We start from the raw sequence: 24,473 nt of genomic DNA, 5'->3' as shown, positions 1-24,473 counted from the left end.
TTAACATCCACTTAAATCAATGGATAGACCTGACAAAAAATTAACAAAGGACACGGGCTAAAATGACACATTGGAACAGATAGACCTAACAGATATATTCAGAACATTCCATTATAAAACAGCAGAATATACATTCTTTTCAACCTGGAACATTCTCTAGAATAGAACATGTATTAGGCCACAAAACAATCTCGACAAATTCAAAAAGACCTAAGTCATACCATGCATCTTTTCTGACCACAACAGTGTAAAACTAGAAATCAATTACAAGAAAAAATCTGGAAAGAATACACATACATGATGATTAAATAATATGCTACTGAACAATGAATGAGTCAACCAAGAAATCAAAGAGGAAATAAAAAATTACATGGAGGCAAATGAAAATGAAAACACAATGGCCCAAAATCTTTGGTATGCAGTAAAAACTGTTGTAAGAGGGAAGATCATAGCAACACAGGCCTACTTCAAGGAGCAAGAAAAATCCCAAGTAAACAACCTAACCTTACACCTAAAGGAGCTAGAAAAAGAATAAAACCCAAAGTCAGTAGAAGAAAGGAAATAATAAAGATTAGAAATAAATAAAATAGAGACTAAAGAAACCATAGAACAGATCAATGAAACTGGTTTTTTTGAAAAGATCAAGAAAATTGATAAACCTTTATCCAGAGTCATCAAAAAAAAGAAATGAAATAAAATAAATAAAATCAGAAATGAAACAAAAGAAATAACAACTAACATCATAGAAATTGTAAGAAATTTTACACCACAAAGGGTTATAAGAGAATATTATAAAAATCATAGGCCAACAAATTGGATAACCTAGAAGAAATGGATAAATTCATAGAAACATATCACCTCTCAAAACCTTGCCAGGAAAAAATACAAAGTTAGAACAGACCAATTACTGGTAATACAATCGAATCAGTAATTATATGGAGAACAAACTGATGGTTACCAGAGGAGAGGTGGGCAGGGGGATGGGTTGGGTAGGTGATGGGGATAAGAAAGGCACTTGTAATCAGCACTAGGCATTGTATGTAAGTGTTGAATCACTAAATTCTACACCTGAAACAAATATTACACTGTATGTTAACTAACTGCAACTTAAATAAAAACTAGGAAAAAAAAAGAAACTTCCAAGAAACAAAAGACCAGGACCAGATGACTCCATCAGTGAATTCTACTAATTTACAGAAGGGTGAATGCCCATTCTTCGCAAACTTTTCTGAAAAACAAGAGGAAGGAAATCTTCCAGATTTGTTCTATGTGGACAATATTACCCTGATACCAAAACCAGATAAAAATACTACTGAGGGAGAGAAAGAGAGAGACAGAGAGTGAGTCAGTCCAATAGGCTATTATCTCTGATGAACACAGAGGCAAAAATCCTGAACAAAATATTGGTAAATCAAACACAACAAAACATTACAAAAGTCATTCACTACAATCAGCTGGGATTTATTGCTGGGTTGCAAAGGTGATTCAGTATTCACACTTCAATGTGATACATCACATCAATAAGAGAAAGGTTAAAAACCATATGATCATCTCAATAGATGGAGAAAAACATTTGACAGAGTACAATGTCCATTCATGATAAAAAAAAAACCCTCAACAAAGTAGATTTAAAGTGAACATAGCTCAACATAATAAAGGCCATATATGAAAAACCCACAGCTAGCATCATATTCAAAGGGGAAAAACTGAAAGTTTTCCCCCTAAGATCAAGAACAAGACAAAGATATCCACTTCCACCACTTGTATTCAGCATAGTACTGGAAGTTTCAGCCACAGCAATCAGACAAGAAAAAGAAATAAAAGTCACCCACATTGGTAAGGAGGAAGTAAAATTTTCACAATGTGCAGGTGACATGACACTACACGTAGAAAACAGCAATACAAATGACTTACAATTGAATGACTTACCCCTCTTTGTCTTTTGTCGTTTGTATCTATCAGGACTCAGTTTAAAATTTCCATATTTGCTCATATGTTGGCCATAACCTTCAGAATTCTTTATTTCCCTTTTACCAACCTCCAGACAAATTTTCTTGTTTTGTCATATACAGTTGACTACTCTTATTTGACTTCATGTTAATTTTCTTATGTCTTAATCTGCTTTTGGCTAAATAAAGCAGTATAACTTCAGCGTCTTCCTTTTTTTTTTAATTTTAAGGATTTTATTTATTTGATAGAGAGAGCCAGAGAGCCCAATCAGGGGGAAGGGAATAGTAGAGGGAGAGGGAGAAGCAGAATCTCTCCTGAGCAGTGAATCCGACAGAGGGCTCCAACACTGGGTTCCATCCCAGGATCCTGGGATCATGAGCTGAACAGAAGGCAGACACTTAACCGACTGAGCCACCCTAGCACTCCTAGATTCTTCCTTTTAAGTGGCACCAAAATATTTTTTTTCAATGAAAATATGTCAATTTGGAAACAATTCTGATTAAAGGCAGCTGGGTGGCTCAGTAGGTTAACAGTCCTACTCTTAATCAAGCTCAGGTCTCTATCTCAGGACTGTGAGTTCATGCCCTGTGTTGAGCTTCACCCTGAAGGTAGAGCCTAGTTAAAAGATTTTTTTTTTTTTGCTCTGAAATAATTCTGATTAAATGTTTATATTTAAAACATCAGAGTCAAAGGGATCCGAATTGGATGCTCTTCAATTATACTTAATGTGAAAGTTTGAGTGGTAGAAAATATTGTATCTCTGACGATTTCTAAGTTTCTACTCTTAGAAACTCTCTACTCTTAGTTTCTATAGAAAATTAGAAAAAAATTAGATTCTATAGAAAATTAGAGCTTTTCGAAAGCTGAAAATTGCTATCTGTTCTTCATATTGATAATATTCCTGGGGAGTTTTGCCTCATTGAGACCCACGTGCATTTTTCCTATCTGTGCTACCAGAGATCTTCCAATTTCCTTAATATAGATAACAAAAAAATCTTGGGCTTTTCTTCGTGATTTTGTCATTGAGACTAATCCTTTTCCAGCTGATAGAGACTTCATATAAAATCATAGGATCATGGTGCTTTTTCCAGAGGTTGCCCTATTACAACAGGAGACTCACTCTAATTATCTGTGGAGGGGGATATTAATCTCACATAACACATTAAGGATTGTAAGAAGCCAGGCTTCAAGGTCTCCTTCCATTGACACATCCTTAAAATATTTTAATTTCATGTACTCCTCACCTTTGTGTTATTTTTACCATATATTGTATTTCTTCATGTATTTTAAATGACATGTACTATTATTGTTTTTTAAAGGCAATACACACTTAGATTTCTTCATTTCCTTGCATTTCTATGTTTTCATATTACATTATTTTCTTTTTTCCTGAAGAACCATATTTCACCTTCATTTTTGGAAAAAACTATGTCAGTGGGCCTGGAATTCTATATTGGCAGTGACCTATCCACCCTCAACCCTGCCACCCTGGCATGTAAAAGACACCATTTGATTGTCTTACATCTCTCTTTTTTTTAATTTTTTTTTAATTTTTATTTATTTATGATAGTCACAGAGAGAGAGAGAGGCAGAGAGAGAAGCAGGCTCCATGCACCGGGAGCCCGACGTGGGATTCGATCCCGGGTCTCCAGGATCGCGCCCTGGGCCAAAGGCAGGCGCTAAACCGCTGCGCCACCCAGGGATCCCTGTCTTACATCTCTTACTGCTTGGTGGCTCTTAAGATTTTTCTCTTTGTTCTTGGTTTTCAGCAGTTTTACTTTGATAGGCCTAGATTGGATTTTCATTACATTTATTTTTCTTGGTTTTCACAGGACATCTTTAGTCTGTAGATTTTTGTGTATCTATTTGAAAATTCTCAGCTGTTGTTTCTAATTTACTCTCCTCTTTTTAAAGGGGGGTGGGTAACCACATATTAGTTTACTATTGCTACCTAACAAATTACCACAGGATTAGTGTCTTTAAATAATTTTATGTATTTCACAGTTCTAAGGTCATGAGCCCAGACACCATGACTGGGTCCTCTGTTGAGTGTCACATGCTGAAATCAGGGTGTTGGCTGAATTGTGCTCTTTTCTGGAGGCTCTGGGGAAGAATCTTCCAAGTTCATTGGGGTTATTTGGCCATTCAGTTGCTTTGGACTGTAAAAAAATGAGATCTGTGTTTCCTAGCAAGGAACCTACCTGTCAGCCGAGGACCAATTTTAGCTCTTAAAGGCCACTCCCATTCTTTACTGCAGGGCTCCCTCCGTCTTCAAGGCTGGTAGCAGATAATCACTAGTAGGCCACATGCTTTGAATCTCTAATTTCAGAAAAAAATGAAATACCTTTTAAGGCTCACCTAGTTAGGTGACATTTAGCTTCTCTTTCTTTTTTTTTTTTTAAGATTTTATTTATTCATGAGAGACACAGAGAGGCAGAGACATAGGCAGAAAGAGAAGTAGGTTCCCCACAAGGAGCCAGATGCGGGACTCGATCCTGGGACTCCAGGATCACACCCTGAGCCAAAGTCCATTGCTCAACCACTGAGCAACCCAAGTGTCCTCTTAGCTTCTCTTTCGTAAAGTCACCTGGATATAACATAATTTAGTAAGGGGAGAAAACTTCATCATTTCATAGTCCTCAGAATCATACAGGCTTATGGAAGAGAGAGTGGGAATCTTAGGTGGCATCTTAGACTTCTGCCTCACAACGACTACAAAGAGGCTTTTCCACTGTCTATTCTACGTGTTTTTAAGTTCTAACATTTATATTTTTGTAGGATCCAAACCCATGGTGAAATTCCACATCATTTAAAATATTTTGTCCCTTTTCCCTTCTATTTCTTGGAAATTATTAATCATCACTATTTTAAAGTTCTTGCTTTTAGGTGCAATATGTGGATCATCTAGGAGTCTTACTTGTGTTTTTTCTTAATCATAAGCCAATTATTTTATCTCCCAATAAAATTTTACAGTTGTTTATTTCTCTTCATTTCAGCTTCATGTATTTTTAGGCCGTTATGTGTATACACATTGATAATTGTCATATCTTATTGCTGAGTTCCTTTTATCTTTATAAAGTGTCTTTTTCCATCTGTGCTAATAGTTGTGTCTTAACATCTATACTTTTTTTTAATTTTTTTTAAAAGATTTTATTTATTTATTCATGATAGAGAGAGAGAGAGAGAGAGGCAGAGACACAGGCAGAGGGAGAAGCAGGCTCCATGCTGGGAGCCCGACGTGGGACTTGATCCTGGGACTCCAGGATTGTGCCCTGGGCCAAAGGCAGGCGCTAAACCACTGAGCTACCCAGGGATCCCCAACATCTATACTTTAAATAGTCACTTTAGCTTTCTCTTGCTGACTGTTTCCATGTGTTATCTTATTTCTATCATTTTATGTTCCAACTATTTGTGACTAACATTTGAAGTGTTTCTTGTAGCCAGCATGTAATATGGTTTTGCTTTTTCTTCAATTCTATTGGTCTCTCATTTTAAACAGACGTACTTATTTATTGAGAGAGACAAAAGAATTCAATTCAATTTCTTGTGAAAGAGAGCATGTGCAAGGGGGGAAGGGGCACGGGAAGAGGGGGAGAAAATCTCAAGCAGCCTCCCCACTGAGTGAGGAATCTGACAAGGTTTTCCATCTCATGACCCTGAGACCATAACCTGAGCCACCAATTTCAATTTCTTGTGAAATCAAGAGTTGGACGCTTAACCAACTGAGCCACCTAGGTGCCTATCTGCTAATCTCTTAATTGGAGTTTTTAGCTATATAAATTTATTGTACTTATTGATATAGTGGAGTTAGATCTACCTTCTTCCTTTTTTATTATTTGAATTGAATATATTTTACTATTTCATATTAAGGTAATTTTTGGCATTTTGATTATGTTACGGAGTATAACTCCATTGTCCTTCAACCCTTCCTGGGCCTTATATTTTTTAATTCTACCATTTGCTCACTAAACCTTTTTCATATTTTCATTTCCCCCTTGGTCAGCCTAGTTTCTATTGTCTGCAACCATTTATTGTGCATTTATCTTTTGTCTGACCTCCAGGTCCACTTGGCACTGTTCTCTACAGTCCTCATTGTTCAAGGAGACTGAACAAGGGGATGAGAGCTTCCTTAGCTTCTGGATGGATTAAGATAATAAGAAATCCTAGTAGAAAATCAGAAAAATGGGGAGAAAAGTGAGGTTGTTGTGCTTATTTTCTTAGTTTCCTGTCTGAGCCATGGATTGACTTCATCTCTTAACTGAAGGTCTTAATTCCTCTCAGGGAGCCCTCCTCCATATGACTGTCCCCTTGGGTCCCCATTCTTACCCTAAGACCATTCAGCAAATCCTTTCAAATCTACTCTCAAAATAAATGCTGGATCTGACCAGCTTTGTAACATTTTCTGCTATCACTGTGGCCACAATCACCATTGTCTTGCAATTTATTTCAGTAGCTTTTTAACTGTTTCCTCAGCATTCACTCTTCCCTTCATAGTCCAATATAGCTATCAGAGTGATCTTTTAAAACATATCGTTTATACATTTATCTCTCCAAAGTTTTTACATTATTAAGAATAAAAACCAAAGTTCTTACATTGTTCTTGCAGTTACTTACCTGTTTCTGTATAATTTGCCTTTCCCCTTTTATTCTGATTTTATTTTTTCTTAGTTTCTTTCATGTTTACTCGGCTCCAGCCATTTGTCTCCTTGCTTTTCTTTGAGCTTATCAAGCAAGCTCTAATCCCATGGCTTTTCAATTTCTGTGTTTTTTTTTTCCTACCTGGAATATATTTCTTTTAGATAACCACATGGCTCACTTCCTTGCCTTCTTCTAATCTCTGCTCAAATATCACTGTATCCATGAGGCATTCCCAGATCATGCTAAAGTTACTTCTATAATCCCTCTATTTTTCATTAATTTTCTTCCCAAAGTATTTGTCACCATGTGTTTCATTATAAAGTGTTTTTTTTTTAAATTACCTGTTTCATCTGCATTATCGACATGATGGCAGGGGTTTCTGTTGTATTGCTTACTGTGTTTTCCTAGCACTTAGAATGCTGTTTGGCACACAGATACTAAAAAGACTATGGTGGAGTGAATTAAGTGCAATTTGGATGTTTGAATATTTCCATTTGTTATTTAATAGATCTAGTAATCACATAACAACTACCTCAAAGAAGTAGACATGATTTTTGGATCACGATTTTATGAATCATTCAAATTCAAGTCATCTCCATTTCTTCTTATCCTTTAACTAGTAACCTAGTACCATATTTCTGTCGAGTTTATTATTATTTTTTAAGTTAGAATAGTTTCAGTAGATTAATAAGTTGCTAACTGGTCTCTATATCTCTAAACTCTGTTTAGTTCTTCTTAGAAAATATTACTTATTCATCTTCTTTGATTTATCAACCCTACAAGGACAACCCAAAATTTTCATTTGGAGCTGCATTGTGACTATAATTGGCTTTAGATTCTTTGCCGTTGTAAGCCCTTTTCCTCACTTAAAAAAAAATTAGTATAGAACTTCTTTGTTATGAAAACAAGTTGATCCAGCTGGATTAATTATTATCATATTCATTTTTCCTTTAATTTTAGGAGACACTAAAACTAAAACATTTTAGGGGCCCTTAAAGTATTATGAGGCCTATGCATTGTGCCTACTCTGCCTAATAGATAACAGCCCTGTCATCATCTCATGATTCTAACACCTTCTACAGTTGGGTAACTGTCCATTTTTCCAATCCCAGCTAAAAATCCACTTTATTCATTATCTTAATTGTCCTCAATTTATTCCACTCTCTAACAATTATTTGTGCAATTGAATGTAAATATTTTTGGTGTAATTTTTTTAATTAATAGAATTTATCCTAAGTCACTCTAGTTACACATAAACATATTTTGTTACATAAAAAACTTAGGGTTTATCATTAATATTTTATTTCTAAATAATGAATGGCAGATTTAATGTAAGAATATTCACTAATAAAGTTAGCTAGTGTCCCTGCAGTTGCTGATTTTGTTTTATTTTACAATAATGAGTTTTTGCTTTATATTTCTACAAGATTGTTTTATCTTCATTTTCGTAGGCATACTACAATTGTTCTTGCATTCAAGAAGGATTAACAACCTCAGATGATCAAGGTGATTTTATTGATGCAAGACCTGGGACATGTGATACAAAGTGCTATAAATTACCTTTGTTTGTTGCTTTTATCTTCTCTACGATTTTATTTTCTATTTTTTCTCGGATACCAAGCACCCTGACCATCCTTCGGTATGTATATATTATTCAAAATCGTTGTTCATTTAATATATGAGAAAGTCAATTTAAGGAAGATTTTAGAATATTGCTATAAATGATTTACTCTTTCGTTTCAAGGTAGCAACTGTAAGATGGGAAATTGTTGTATTGTTAAAATTCATATATTTGTTTATTTCTATGATTTAACTAATTTTATTTGCTTAAAGTCTGTAATTATCACATTTAGTTTTAATTAAATTTAACTTACAATATGGTACCTTCATATACAGGAAAATTGTTACGTTGTCAAAATTCATCTATATGTTTAATTTGCTCTCATTTAATTTATTTACATAAAACATATAGATATCACATTTAGCTTAACTTTAAAACTAAATTTTTAATTTAATACACCTGGATAATTCATAAATATAGGAAAATTCTTAATTATAACACAAATGTGATTATCATGTTGATTCATTAGTTACAGATATTTATAGAATATTTGCTTGTATACTAACCAATTTGACTATGAAAAAACATGTGTCACTAATGAAGGAACATGAAAACTTAAAAACTATTAGAAAATCAGTACACAAGTTTACTCTAAATTAAGGCAACATTTGCTATTTATTTGTTCTTTCTGAATATGTGAAATATATTTAATATTTCTTTTTTCGTAGTAGCAAAATAGTTGGTTATTATTTTTTATTGTTTTTCAGGAGGCTGACATAAAACTTTAAGTTGTGAGAAGTAATTTGTCCCCTAGGAAAGCAGAGTGGAAAACATGAATATATATATATATATATATATATATATATATATATATATATATATGCAAAAACAATTCTGAGAACTTGGGAACATGTAGTTTATGCTTTCAATTAATTTGCAATTCATATGGGAGCAAAAGTTGCACATATCACTACAATGAAGCAGCTTTTTTTATTCATTCATCTGTGTCTGGACTAAAATTACAGGGACCAATAAGATATGTATCTTGTCTTCAAGTTGCTTGGAGTATAAAAGGGTGAGAAAAACACATAAGAAGTAGAGTGGATACTTAGAAGTGCCTTAGTTAAAACTTGGACATTGACCCAGGAAAAGGTGGAAGAAATGGTAATTTTTATCTAGATAGGATGATTTGGAAATGCTTATAGAAGGCATGGTTCTTGAACTGAGTTATGAAGATAAGTGATTTGTCATAATACAAGCAGGTTAGGGAAACATTCTTAACAGGAAAACTGAGCAGTAAAAGTAGAGGCCAAAATGTGTGAAATATCTTGGCAAGGAGTTTGTTATGACCAGAGTAGCATGATAGTAAAAGGGACAGGAAGATTTGGATTCCATTAGAGCCTGATCATGGCAAGATTTCTTTGCTATATTAACCTGAATGATTTTATAATGTGTGCACCTGGAGGCCGTTGAAAACAATAAACCTCAGAATTAAAAGTGGGGGGATCCCTGGGTGGCTCAGAGGTTTGGCGCCTGCCTTCGGTCCAGGGCGTGATCCTGGAGTCCCAGGATCAAGTCCCACATTGGGCTCCCTGCACGGAGCCTGCTTCTCCCTCTGCCTGTGTCTCTGCCTGTGTCTCTGCCTCTCTCTCTCTCTCTCTGTCTCTGTCTCTCATGAATAAATAAAATCTTAAAAAAAAAAGAATTAAAAGTGACCAGCTATGCATGTTAGATAGAGTACTTTGAAGATACTGTAAAAGATGAAGCTGGGGGGAAAACCAGAAAAAAAAGGTAGATATTTAGGATTCCACTTTGAACTTAATAGTGGTATTTAGGGATAGAGGTGATAGAATATATTTGAGAAACATTTAGTTTGGATATAAGGGCAAGATTATTACTTTGATGTTCCTCATACAGAATATAAAAAGAGTTAGGATTATGTGCAGGTTTCCAGTCTAGGGAACTAAATGCCTGACAGTTCATTAACTGAGATAAGAAATTCAAGAAGAGAATGCTTAGGTCAAAGATAATCAGTACAATGTTAAACATGCCGTATGTAAAGTTCATGTAAAACACCCAAATAAATATTTCCAGCAGTGAGGTGAGACAGATAGTAATATTCCAGAAGTTTAGTTCTGAGTTTTCTCACTTCTAGTAACTATACAGAACAATAGGAAAATAAATAAAATAAATAAGAAAAGGAAAACACATGTGCATGTGTGCATGTATGTTATAGTTTCCATGTAATTATGAAATAGATTTAAAAATCACAAAGTTGAAATTGCATGTAAATGTTCACAAAATTGAAGCAGAACTGGAAGCTAGCTATCACAAAGATATTACAAAGACTGAAATGAAATATGGAAAGGATTTCAGGATTGGCAGATCTCCTGTGTTGCCAGCATATATTTCCGCTCAGAAGGTGGGGGCCCCACCTTATAATGGAAGTTTTGGGAACAAACATAGGTGTATAAGTCAGGGTAGACTCCCTCCAGAAAAAATGAGAGAAAAGACTTGGAAAATGCCCAGGAGGTCAAGACATGGCAGATCTCAAAAAGTGCCAGCAAAATATACATCTTATAATTGAATACATAACCATGAAAAGCAAGAAAGTAAAGAGATCTCAGAAGCCCATAGCTTGCTGAAGTTCTTTTAAAGCACACCAGAAAAAGAAAAAAAAAGAAAAAAGAAAAAAAAAGAAAAAAAAAGCACACCCGAATTGGAGAGGCATAGGAGATAGAACCACACATGGGTTCTATCAACAGAGGAGTTAACTTCAGTTTTGAAGCATGGAAATCCTGGCTTATGTTCCATTCTCATAACTTACCTCTAATTTAAGAAAGTTCATGTCATTAAAATATGAGTAAATGGGAAAGGAAAAGGTTATGCCTACATACAAAATTACTATAGTAAAAGAAATGAAAGTTCTTGAGCATTACTTTATTACACACATTGAAGACTCAATAGAAAATTGTCACCATGAACCAGATAAAAATACAAATATAGCTATATGTAAGTTTAAGCTAAAAAAGGTTAAATAATTATGGCCACAACATGAGAAAAATAGCTAGATGAAAGAGGCTATGGAATGTAAACTAACAAAACTCAGGAAAGAAATTAAAAGGAAAAAATTCAGAAATGAAAACTAAATTATAAAGCAAACAGAGAAGAAAAGACAACATAAAAACCAAGTGTGGGGCATAAAAGTAAGAGAAACAGAGAGGGATGGAGAAATAGAGAATATAGAATAAAAATGAGAAAAAAGTATTAGAGAAAAGGGACAAAAAAAGAAGATAAGTGAAGATCCAACATAAACATAATTGAAGTCCCCAAAGAACAAAACCAAAACATTCCCACTACAAATATCTAAATTTTGAGTAAAACTTTACTGAAATAATATTTAATAAACACTGAAATAATAAGCAATAATAATAAATAATGAATAAATACTGAAGTATGATTGATTTGTATTTACATATTGCAATGGCACATCGAGCATCTAAAGAAATTGACCCAAAGCAATCAACAGTCAGATATGTAATAGTCAAATTGTTATATTTAAAGGTGAAGAAATTGTCTTTTTGTCATCTAAAAAAAGAGGAAAGCAAAAGCTTGGCACCAGATTTCTGAACAGCAACATTCCTCTGGAAAACTAGAGAGGCACTTAAAAGATTTCTGAGGAAGAAAATGTGAGCTAATGATTGTATCAACAAACTGCCCCACAATTATAAATAGTCTTGATGTAACAGAACCCAGGAGATGCTGTTATGAGATACTTCTTAAGAACTGACAGCAAAACAGGTTGTAACTAGCCAGAATAAGATAGGGAAATTTTTGATAAAAGGTCTGTTGGTGAGCATTGGATAAGCTAAATGAAACTGATTTAACTACTTATATTTAACTATTCTATTTTCTAAATATAATTAATTTTATGCTAGAACTAAGACAAATATGCTGAGCCTAAAGGTGACAAAGCAGAATGCAATGTGATACGCTTTGATGAAGTAGAAATTACACAACTAGCAAAAATGGGAGAAGACAACAGAGCAAAAGGACAAACTTGTTGGATGCCTAATAGATAATAAATGGGGAGTCAGGGAAATCATCTTTCTAGACAATTTACTGAAGTATAATATATATTCAGAAGAGTGTGCATCTCACTAGTGTACAGTATGATGGATTTTTATAAAGTGAAGACACCAACATAACCACAGTCTAGTTCAAAAAAAAAAAATCAGTCATTACAAGTATTCCCAAAGTCCTTCCACAAACTCCTTTCTTGTCACCAAGCCCTTCATCCCTTAAGATTACCACTATCCTGACTTCTCTGCTGAATAGAAGTGGTAATTTGTTCTGGAAATTTGTACTGTTTGTACTTTATGTATTAGGAGATTATGGCCTGTAGTCATTTGTGTCTGTGTTGTGTTGCTCAACAGTGTGCTTATAGGAGTCATTATTATTGCATTTAAAAGAAATTCATTTTCATTGCCCTATAGTAGCAGTGCTGTCCAATCATATTCTCTAAAATAATGAAATGTTTTATATATTTGCTGTCCAAAATGGTTGTCTCTAGCCACATGCGCATGTTGATATTTGAAATGCAGTTAAGTGTGAATGAGGCACTGAACTTTAATTTTTATTTAGTTTTAATTGGCTTAAATTTAAGTAGGCACATATGGCTAATGGCTACCATATTGTATAGCATAGTGTATAGTAGTCCATTTTATGAATATACTAAAATTTGTCCTTTTTTCTATAGTTAATGTTTCCAGGTTAGAATTGCTGTTTCTATGAACATTTTTCTCTTTTGGGAAAGACATGGATAAAGAAATAGCAGAATTGCTGGGTCATAATGTTTACATACATTAAGCTTTTTAATTTTGAAAGTATTTGCACAAATTCATCTTTCTAGCAGTCTGTTATTGTTTTTTAACTTGAGCAATTTTGATTGGTGTGCATGTTAATATTTCATCATGTTTTTAATTTCCTTATTCAGAGGACTGATGTTATTGGACATATTTTTCTTATTAGCTATATGAATATGCAATTTTGTCAAATATCTGTTTGATTCCTATGTCTATTCTTGCATTGGATTGTCTGTTTATTATTGATTTGCAGCAGGATTTCTTTCTATTTTGTTTACATACCCTAAGTCAGGAGTCACCTGTCATATAAATTCATAACAAATATCTTCTTCAACTCAGTGGCTTGCTTTTTCAGCTGTGATAATGTCATCTTTCAAGTGAAATAAATTTTTAGTTTTAATGTACTAAGAAATATTTCCCAAAGCAGAATCATGAGGACATTTACTACATAACTTTAATAAAAATTATAAAATCAGTAATTCAGCTGGAAATGCTTTTTTTAATATAATGTAGGGATCCAGTTTTTTTTATATGAATACTAAGAGACTCCCCACAATTTACTTAAAGGCTACACTTGCTCTAGAGCAGTGCACAATAGACTATATAAGTGGATCTATTTCTGTACTCTTTTCTGTTCCATTGGTTTATTTATGCATCATTGCAGGAGTATTACTCTGTCTTAATTGCTGTATAATTATTGTGAATATTTGTATCAGTCTTTGGTCATAAGTCCATCTTTGAGATTTTTCTTGGCCATTCTTCTATTTTGAGGTGATTGAAATCAAACTAATCAATGTTCATAGTAGCATGATGAGATTTTTTTTTTTTTAAGATTTATTCATTTGAGAGAGCAAGAAAGAGAGAGAGAGAGCTAGCAGGAGGAGGGGCAGAGGAAGAGAATCCTCCCTCAAGCAGACTCCCCGCTGAGCAGGAAGCCTGACCTGAGGGGGATCTCACCCCATGAGATCATGACCTGAGCCAAACCAACAATTGGATGCTTAGCCAACTGAGCCACCCAGATGCCCCTGAGATCTTGATCAGAATACGTTTGAATCTATTTGAGAGAATTGCTATACTTACTGTGCTGAATTTCTTGATCAATCAATGAGATATAATTCCTTCATTTATTTAAATCCTCATTTATTCAATAATTTTTCATAATTTGCACTTTCCAGATGGAGGTTTTATAGCTCCTTCATTAGATTCATTCCTAGGTAATTAATATTTTTGATACTTAGTATAACATGTATAATATAGTTTTTGCTGGTATGAAGAATGCAATTTATTTTTTTTGTGCCTTGGGTTTGTATTTGTGACAATACTTAGATGAATTACTAGTGGTTGGTTGGTAATTTAACTTGAGATGTTCTATGTACATAATCATGATCTGCAAATAATGATTTTTATTCTTTTCTAAGCCTTAATCTTTTTTTCCTTGCTTAAGTTTTCCTTTACAATGCTAAATAGTAGTGATAGTTACTCTCCTTGTTTTTTACGCTCATCACGATGATGGCTTTTGACGTTTCATTGTGAGATATGAAATTGATATCTGAAGGATACCATCTATCAGAATAAGCCAGTTTTCTTTCATTCCTCATTGACTAAGACTTTTGCTTTCACTTTTTTAATGAGTGCATTTTGAAATTTATCAAATACATTTGATGATGTATTGAGATCACAGTATCATATTTCTACTTTATAAATTGGACTTGGTTAGTTGCTTGATTCAGTAGGCTAATATTTTGTTTAGTATTTTTACATCTGTCTTCTTTGTATCTGGACTATTTTATGAAGGTGTGGTTATATTTTCTTAATTAAATCTTTGGAAGAAATTACTTGTGATGCCACCTGGCCTTGGAAATTTCTTTGTGAGGTTTTAAATTAAAAATGGAATACCTGTGTGTGTGTGTGTGTGTGTAGTGTTTGAGAGAGAGAGAGAGAGAGAGAGAGAGAGAGAAACAAAGAGAAAGAAGCTAATCTTTTTTATTTTAATTTATAGTTTCCATTATTTTACTTTTATGTTCATTTTTTAATAATAAATTTATTTTTTATTGGTGTTCAATTTACCAACATACGGAATAACATCCAATGCTCATCCCATCAAGTGCCCACCTCAGTGCCCACCACCCAGTCACCCCCACCCCCCGCCCTCGTCCCCTTCCACCACCCCTATTTCGTTTCCCAGAGTTAGGAGTCTTCCATGTTCTGTCATTATATTTTTATTTTATTCACATATATCTTCTGTATATTGATATATATTCATTTTCTATCCAAATATGTATATAGCTGTAATACAAAGGTATTAATATGTATTTTTTCTCATTTTCAATTCAAATATGTCTTTCAATGCATTTTTTAAAATTTTAGCCATATATTTAGAGGTGTATAGTTTAATTTCTAAACATTTGGAAATTTTTTATATCATATATAATATAAACATAATTAATATTCCACGTATTTTTAGATGGAGTCCACTGTATTCAGGGAACATGTTTTTATTTTTCCTTGAAAAATTATTTAGACTTACAAATTATTTAAAATCTTTATTATGGTGTATTTGTCCATTATTTCTGTCATTTTTGCTATATATATTTTGGGGCTATATTAGTTGAAAACAAATTTAGAATTGCTACAATTTGTTGCTTTATGACTCTTTATCCCTTGAAATCTTTTTTATCTTTAGTAACTTCTTTTCTTATACTTTTTCTCACTTTAATATTTTTATCAGCTATATTTCTATTAGCATAATATACACTTTTCCATTCTATTACTTTCAATCATTCATTGATTATATATATTTAAAGTATATATACTCCAGTTTTTAAACTAGAGTACAGAATATTAAATTAAAAATAACTAAAAATTATATGGTCTCATTCATTTGGGGAATATAAAAATTAGTGAAAGGGAATAAAGGGAAAGGAGGGAAAATGAGTGAAAATATCAGTGACGGTGACAAAACATGAGAGACACCTAACTCTGGGAAGTGAACAAGGGGTAGTGGAAGGGGAGGTGGACAGGGGATTGGGGTGATTGGGTGATGGGCACTGAGGGAGGCACTTGGCGGGATGAGCACTGGGTGTTAAGCTGTATGTTGGCAGATTGAATCCAATAAAAAAATAAAAAATAAAAATAACTGTCGATATGTTTAGATTTTTGTCTCATTTTAGTATTTGCTTTAAAATATTTTCTACTTGTTCTTTTAGTCCTTCTTCTGCATTGATTATTTTTAGTTTTGGAATTTCCTTTTATTATTTTGCTAATTATGTATTATTTTTTTCTTCTTGTAGTAGTCAAGACATTATAAGAAAATATATGGTTCACTAGAGTCATATTAAATTAGTACTTTTGCCACTTTTGCCACGTCAATGGCCTGAGAATACTTTAACTCCATTAACTCTCTCCCATACTTTTGTTAGTGTTGCCATAGATTTTGATGTTACACAAATTTTATAACCTAAGTGATGTAATTTTATGTATATTTAATATCATATCATCAGATTCTCTTTATATCTTCCTGAATTTTTGTCTCCTTGCTTTCTTCAGAGATCATTTCCTCTTAAAAAAAATTGTTGGGGATCCCTGGGTGGCGCAGCAGTTTGGCGCCTGCCTTTGGCCCAGGGGGCGATCCTGGAGACCCAGGATCGAATCCCACGTCAGGCTCCTGGTGCATGGAGCCTGCTTCTCCTCTGCCTGTGTCTCTGCCTCTCTCTCTCTCTCTGTGTGACTATCGTAAATAAATAAATAAATAAATAAATAAATAAATAAATAAATAACCATTAATTTAAAAAAAATTGTGATACTGTGGGTCTAATGGAAATGAATTTTGTTCTTTTTGTTTGTTTAAATATATCTTTAAAAAATTTAAAAAATATATCTTTAATTCACATTTTTTATAAAATTATACTTGGTTGTGTATGGAATTTCAAGTTTGGTGGCAATTTTAGTATTTTACAAAAAAATATTTAACTGTTTTCCTGACCTCTATTGAGAACATTCTATTATTCCTTTGAATAGTATGCCTTTTTCTCTAGATGCTTTTAAGATTTTTCTTGTCTTTGGTTGTCAGCAATTTTACTATGATATTTCTTAATATGATTTTGTTTGTGTTTATGTTGCAAGGAGATGTAATTTTTCTTGTAGCTTTTAAAGATAGGCTTATTGTCTTCTCCTGTTATCTTTTATGATGGTAAGTGTATTAGTTTGCTAGGCTGCCATGGGCACAATTCAGCCCATAGCAGTAAAAAACAAAAACAAAAAAAAACCCTAAATTTATTACACTTTATTTTCTTTCTCATAGCTCTGAGTTGGCTGAGCTCAATAGGATAGCTCTTAATTGGGGTTTCTCATGATCTTGTGGTCAGATGCCACATGACACTCATAGTCTTCTGATAGCATGACTGGGCTGGATTTCCCAGACCACTGACAATTTAGGCTAACTTTTTGCTGGGAGCCTAGTTGAGGCTGATAGAACATAAGTAGCCTCTTTATGTGAGTTGTACTTCTGCTAACAAAGTACAAGAGGTCTGAAAGGGAACGTCCCAAGTCCTAGTGTTCCAAGAGACCGAAGCATAAGCAGCCAGGCTTTATTTGACCTAGGTTAGAAGTCCAAGAATGTCACTTTTCTGTATTCTATTTGCTAAAAAAGTCATTATGTGTCAGGAAGAGGGTCATTAGGTTCCACTTTTTGATGTCAGGAGCAACTAGCATGCACAGAAAAGAAAAAAAAAAGTAATTGATGCTTGCCAATTTGGGTGATTACCTACCACAATACCCTTCATTGATTTAGGAAAAATTTTAAGTATTTCTTCAAATATTCCTTCTGCTCTATTCTTTCTTTACTCATCTTTGGGATATTAATTATACATATCATACCCTTTTTGCTGTGTCCATGTATCTATCACTGTCTTTTGCTTTCTATTTCTGTTTGTTTTTATGCTCTGTGCTTTAGACTAGAGTTTTCTTCACTTTTCTAATTTTTGATGTATTTTTATCTCCATCTGCTTTTCTAGAGCTATATTCTAGTTTACTAATCATTTCTTCATCTGTGTCTACTTAGTTATTAAATTAATCTATTGAGTTCTTAATTCTAAGTAGTGTATTTTTTCAGTTACAGAATTTCATTTCTTTTTAATAGATTCTAGTTCTCTGATAAAGTTCTCTATTTAATCATTTGCTTTCTTGGATATATTAATTCCCCATATTTAAAATCTCTGTCAGGCATCTAGTATCTGAATATTCTGTAGAATTATTATATTGTATTTTTTCCTTTGTCTCTGTCTTTTATAATTCCTGTAGTTATCTTTAATCTTATGTGAGATTTTGTATACCAACAATAGAGGCTATAGACATTAATAACTCCAAAATTTTTTACAATAGCTTTATTAAGATGTACAGAATTGAGACAGTTCACTGTAATCCAGACAGAAACTTAGTTAGAGGATAAGTTTAAGCCTCTAAAAGACCTTATCAGTTTCCAAATTGCCCTTTATCCTAGGGCATAGTCTTTCAAGGAGTCTTGATTGGAAGAAAGGTACGTTAAACATAGGATCCTTCATTCTTGGTGAGATTTGAACTCCAGTGTTTATCTTTCAGTTAAAATATAACTTCCAAGAAAAATATTACCAGTTCTCTTTATGTTGTATTGGAAAATAATAGCTAACAGATTTACATAAAAATTCAGTAAGCTCCGGGATATAAAAAATAACATACACCTAGAGCTACACACACTCATGGACACACACACACACGCACACACACATATCCAGTTAAAAATATTTTTTTTAACCTGAATTAACTGAAAAATAAAAACCAGATTAAGTTCAGTAGTCTGGTCAATAGAAATAAATCAATGTCATATTCCTGGTTTTAATATTATGTAATAGTCATGTAAGATTTCGTCATTGAAGGATGCTGGGCAAAGGAGCACATGGTATTTCGTACTAGTTTTACAACCACCTGTGAGTTTCAAAAATAAATAATTTCAAAATAAAAAGTAAAAAACAAAATGAAACACACGTATATGAATGTCACAAAAGCAGACTGACTTTCCCAAAAAAAACAGTTGGGAAAGATATATCCCATATTATAGATAGAAGACCTAACATCACCAATATATCAGTTCTCCTTAAGTTAATTGATAATTTTAACGTGATGATGAAAATACCAATTATTGAAATTTAAAATCTGACTCTAACGTTCTTAGGGAAAAATAACAAACAAGAGTAGTTTGGGAATCTTAAGCAAAGAAACACAATAATGGAGCCTTGGCCTTATAAGCTAAAATGTACCATACGTTTCAATTATATATATATATATATATATATATATATATATATATATACACACACAATATAACATGAGGGTATATATATCCATCTCCGTATCTATTTATCTACAACAAAACGCTGGTAAAAACCTAAGTGTGAAGGAGCAACAGACTGATTGAATAAATTATTGCATTTCTGTACAAAGAGATATAATGCAACTGAAAAAAATGAATAGGGAGGAGCTCTACATTCATGTAGGAAAGGATCTTAAGAGCATATGGTTACATGAAAAAAAATCAGATACAGAACAGTGAACATAGTATACTACGTCCTATGAAGAAAGAAAGTAATAGATATGCATTTACAGTTACTTGTATTTGTGTAAAGGAACACCAGGTATAACCAAGAAAGTAATTAAAATGGTAATCTAAAGGTAGCCTAAAGGAATGGGGTAGAAATAGAGGTAGATGAAGGCAGAAGTAGAAGCAAGCAAGTTTCTCCAGCATATTCTCATAATTTATTTTGTTTTGCTTTCCAAAGCATGTTTTTATACTACAAATTCAACAAATAAAGTTTAATTTAAAAACTACGATAAGACTCAAGGCCAGAGACACAAATTGTGAAATCTTTGGCAAATAAATGATAAAGTCAAGGAAGAGGTGTGGGATGAAGTAGTTTGTAGCAGGGCAATGGTCCCACACGAGGCAACTAGAAAAGCTGTGTTAAATGATAAAAACCATATATTTAAAGGCAGAAAATGACAAGAGGACTATAGGGATTAAAATTCCAGAGAGAGCAGATGTTTTTAGAGGTGATTTGGAGATCTCAAGGTGTCCCTGAGATTCTTGCCAATTCTTGATGAAGGCTAGGTGCTGACAGTCTGGACTAGGTCAAAGTAGAGGATCACTACTGAGGGCAAGTAAACTGGCAGAGGTTTTGGTGATCACATAGGACTAAGTGAGACTGCGAGACTCACTAACAAAATTATTGTTTCTCTGGAGAAATTTGTTGAAATTTGATGCTGTGTGGGCCGAAGTCTGAACAAAAAGTATCATGACTTGTCTTTCTCTCTCCATCAAGGTGCTCATTAAGAAAGACTAGTTCTTTAGTTTCTTTCCTTCCAGCCATCATTTAGAAAAATGTTTATGTCTTCTCAATTGTGATAGTCATCATAGATTCAAGCAAGAAGTTAGATGAGCACTAGTGGAATAAAAGCTGAAAGTGTCAGTTTCCTCCTATACTGGTGGGTGTTGGAGAATGGCAAGAAAAACAGCAAAAAAAAGTGTTTCTACTAATAAGTATTCAATTATAATATTAAAACACAGTGCAAAGAAAATGCAGGCAAAAACAATGAGAAAATTATAGGACAACCTAACTCAGTCCAAGGATTCAGAGAGGGCGTTCTTGAAGAACTGACATTTAACCTGAGTCCTAAAGGATGGGGGCTGAGTATTTCACACAGTGGGAACAACATATGCAAAGATTCTGAGCAGGGGAAGCAGCTTCATAAGATTGTTGTGTTACAGAATTTCATGAACAAGGAGGATGATAAAGGCAAAAATGAGGTGTGAGATGGCGTGCAAAGAGACTGATTCAATCAGGCTGACCCTTGTAAAGTTTTCTGCAATTCTAGATTTTATCATAAGAACAAGGGGACAGTGAAATAACCGTAATTTCACAGTAAAAAAAAATCACTTTGGCTGGTTTGTGGAGAGTGGATTGAAAGTATAAGGATAGATTTTGGGAGGTAAAATATGTAGTCATTTCATTTTTTTAAGGAGAAAGACACAACCTTGCAATAGGCCAGTGAAATTAGAGATAAACAATTAAAAAAAAAACAGAGAAAGAGATATGAAAAAGCTATACGTAAAAAAAAAATCACAGTCCTTGGTTATTAATTCTAGTCAAAGAGGAAAAGGATGGTACCAACGATGCCTCTTTTCACATTTTGGGCCTGAGCATTGCATGATGATGCATGACATTTCTACTTCTTGTGACAGGGAACACTAGGGAAAGAGCAGCTTTTGTGCAAAATAGGAACTTAAGTGTAGAAATGATGTCTTTTAAGAAATATATGGAGTGAAAAACATAAATTTAGAAGTCATAAGACAGTAGAAGCTGCCTTTTTACATTTTGGAAGACTACTAACAAATTTTTTTGTTTATTCCATGAAATTCTTAAATCAGTCTATCATAGACTTATTAGGCAATATACAAAAAATATTCACTTTGTTGTTAAAATACATTCATTTTTCATTAAATATTTTAATAAATATCTTTTTTATTTTGTGCTGTTCATTTAACATTATGGAAAATTCTGGGAATCATTACTTTTTTCATCTTGTTTTATATATCAGAAAGATGGTTATAATCAAACTGAAGATACATAAATACATCTTAAGGATCATACTTTTGAGTTATGGTCAGCTCTATTTATGCTTCAGAAAGCAATGATAATCCATGTAAGAAAACTACATGTACTAAATGAAGCAGAACATTCAAATTATAGTTAGGTATATCATTACTATTTCCACATTATGCCAAGATCTATGCTAAAGTGTGGTTCTAAGATGTGATACTTCCTTTTTCTTACCTTAAGAATCTGCTCATTATAGATGTATAAATTGTTTTTTTATTTAAAGGCATCATTATCTTTTGAAGATTGGTTAATTTATTTTCATTTTCCTAGTAGTAAAAATTTGAGGAAAGAGTATATATTTTTATCAGGTTGATATGGGTAGAATTATCTCACTTTTTGCAAAATAGTCACAAAATATTGTACATATGCTACATTTTAGTAAATTGAGTCAGTTTGGATGAAAATATTGGCCATACTAGTTTATTGTTCAAATTCTAGAATAAGGAAACAAAGGCTAAGCCTAGAGTTTATTTATTTATTTTTTTAATAAATTAATTTTTATTGGTGTTCAATTTACCAACATACAGAATAACACCCAGTGCTCATCCCGTCAAGTGTCCCCTCAGTGCCCGTCACCCACCCACCCCCACACCCCGCCCTCCTCCCCCTCCACCACCCCTAATTCGTTTACCAGAGTTAGGAGTCTTTATGTTCTGTGTCCCTTTCTGATATTTCCCACACATTTCTTCTCCCTTCCCTTATATTCCCTTTCACTATTATTCATATTCCCCAAATGAGTGAGAACATACACTGTTTGTCCTTCTCCGATTGACTTACTTCAATCAGCATAATACCCTCCAGTTGCATCCACGTTGAAGCAAATGGTGGGTATTTGTTGTTTCTAATGGCTGAGTAATATTCCATTGTATACATAAACCACATCTTCTTTATCCATTCATCTTTCGATGGGCACCGAGGCTCCTTCCACAGTTTGGCTATTGTGGACATGGCTGCTAGAAACATCGGGGTGCAGGTGCCCCGGCGTTTCATTGCATCTGAATCTTCGGGGTAAATCCCTAACAGTGCAATTGCTGGGTCGTAGGGCAGGTCTATTTTTAATTCTTTGAGGAACCTCCACACAGTTTTCCAGAGTGGCTGCACCAGTTCACATTCCCACCAACAGTGTAAGAGGGTTCCCTTTTCTCCGCATCCTCTCCAACATTTGTTGTTTCCTGCCTTATTAATTTTCCCCATTCTCACTGGTGTGAGGTGGTATCTCATTGTGGTTTTGATTTGTATTTCCCTGATGGCAAGTGATGCAGAGCATTTTCTCATGTGCATGTTGGCCATGTCTATGTCTTCCTCTGTGAGATTTCTCTTCATGTCTTTTGCCCATTTCATGATTGGATTGTTTGTTTCTTTGGTGTTGAGTTTAATAAGTTCTTTAGAGATTTTGGAAACTAGCCCTTTATCTGATAGGTCATTTGCTAATATCTTCTCCCATTCTGTAGGTTGTCTTTGAGTTTTGTGGACTGTATCCTTTGCTGTGCAAAAGCTTCTTATCTTCATGAAGTCCTAATAGTTCATTTTTGCTTTTGTTTCTTCTAGAGTTTCTTTAAAATAAAATAAAATGTAGCTCTTATTTTTTTACTTTCTAAAATGTTCAAAGCTTAATTATTTTTTATTGTATTTTTCAATTTATTTTACAAACTACTAATATGTGGCATTATGCTTTTTTTAATGAATTTATTTTTTATTGGTGTTCAATTTACCAACATACAGAATAACACCCAGAGCTCATCCCGTCAAGTGCCCATCTCAGTGCCCGTCACCCAGTTACCCCCACCCCCCACCCACCTCACCTTCCACCACCCCTAGTTTGTTTCCCAGAGTTAGGAGTCTTTCATGTTCTGTCTCCCTTTCTGATATTTCCCACCTATTTTTTCTCCTTTCCCCTTTATTCCCTTTCACTATTTTTTATATTCCCCAAATGAATGAGACCATATAATGTTTGTCTTTCTCTGATTGACTTATATCACTCAGCATAATACCCTCCATTATTCATTTTTTTTTGAACAAATACTTGCTTTGCTTTGACCAATAGGAAGTACAGAAAGGTTCATTTTTTTTTTATATTTGGGAAAGTTATTTTTTGTTTATTTTTGGTTTTGAATAGTGAGAGGAACAGTCAGAGGTCCAGTAAGAAAGAGAAGTCCTCTCCCCAGTTAGGACAATTTGAGCAAGGTTGAAGAAAATGGCTATTTAAAATGTGGGTGGAGTATAAGGAATCATGTGGTAGTGTACCTGCGTCTGTTTTTGACCAAAAGAAAGAGAAAAGAGAGGTAGGAAGGAGAGAGACCTGTAGAGGGAACTGCTTTGCCTAGGGGCCCAAGCAACCTGATATAACCGCAGGGAGAGTCTAGGCATGAACACCTTGACTTCACTTTTCTTCCTAACTCTGGAGCACCCAATTCATAAACCCTAACTAGAAGGCAGAAAGCAAGAGAGCCTATTAATGTACTACATTTAGGTCAGCCTCCCATGACAGAGATATATAGAGAAATGCAGGGAGTGGATCTCCCAAGGGCAAAAGGGAAAAATCTAAAACAGTGGGTATGCACGTCAAAATGGAAAAAGGTAGGTGTGAGAGTTAGTGCTAAGTCTTTTTTCAGCAAAGGAAAAAGAGGTTGGGCCAGAGGGTTTGGCCCCTAAATGCTTCCTCCTTGAGAAGAGCTAGAAGTTTTGGGATCAGTTGCCAAGGGGCAGGATATGAAGAAATTGAAAGAGTTGTAATTCTTTTATTCATCCAGATTGAACTTTGTCAACTGGCTA

The 24,473-nt window shown here is 33.9% G+C and overlaps 1 protein-coding gene across 1 annotated transcript in view; it reads left to right on the top strand.

Moving 5' to 3' along the window:
- The window catches only part of SLCO6A1 (solute carrier organic anion transporter family member 6A1), a 101,654-nt gene that overhangs the window by 64,803 nt on the left and 12,378 nt on the right, over positions 1-24,473 (top strand). Inside the window, exon 10 of the mRNA XM_055312801.1 lies at positions 8,040-8,227. Coding sequence (XP_055168776.1) covers positions 8,040-8,227 — 188 coding nt within the window. The remainder of the gene's footprint in view (positions 1-8,039; positions 8,228-24,473) is intronic.

Source organism: Nyctereutes procyonoides, unplaced genomic scaffold (genome assembly GCF_905146905.1).
Source record: "Nyctereutes procyonoides isolate TBG_1078 unplaced genomic scaffold, NYPRO_anot_genome, whole genome shotgun sequence".
Taxonomy (NCBI): domain Eukaryota; kingdom Metazoa; phylum Chordata; class Mammalia; order Carnivora; family Canidae; genus Nyctereutes; species Nyctereutes procyonoides.
Note: the sequence above shows the minus strand (reverse complement) of the source record. Positions and strands in the feature narration are given on the sequence as shown.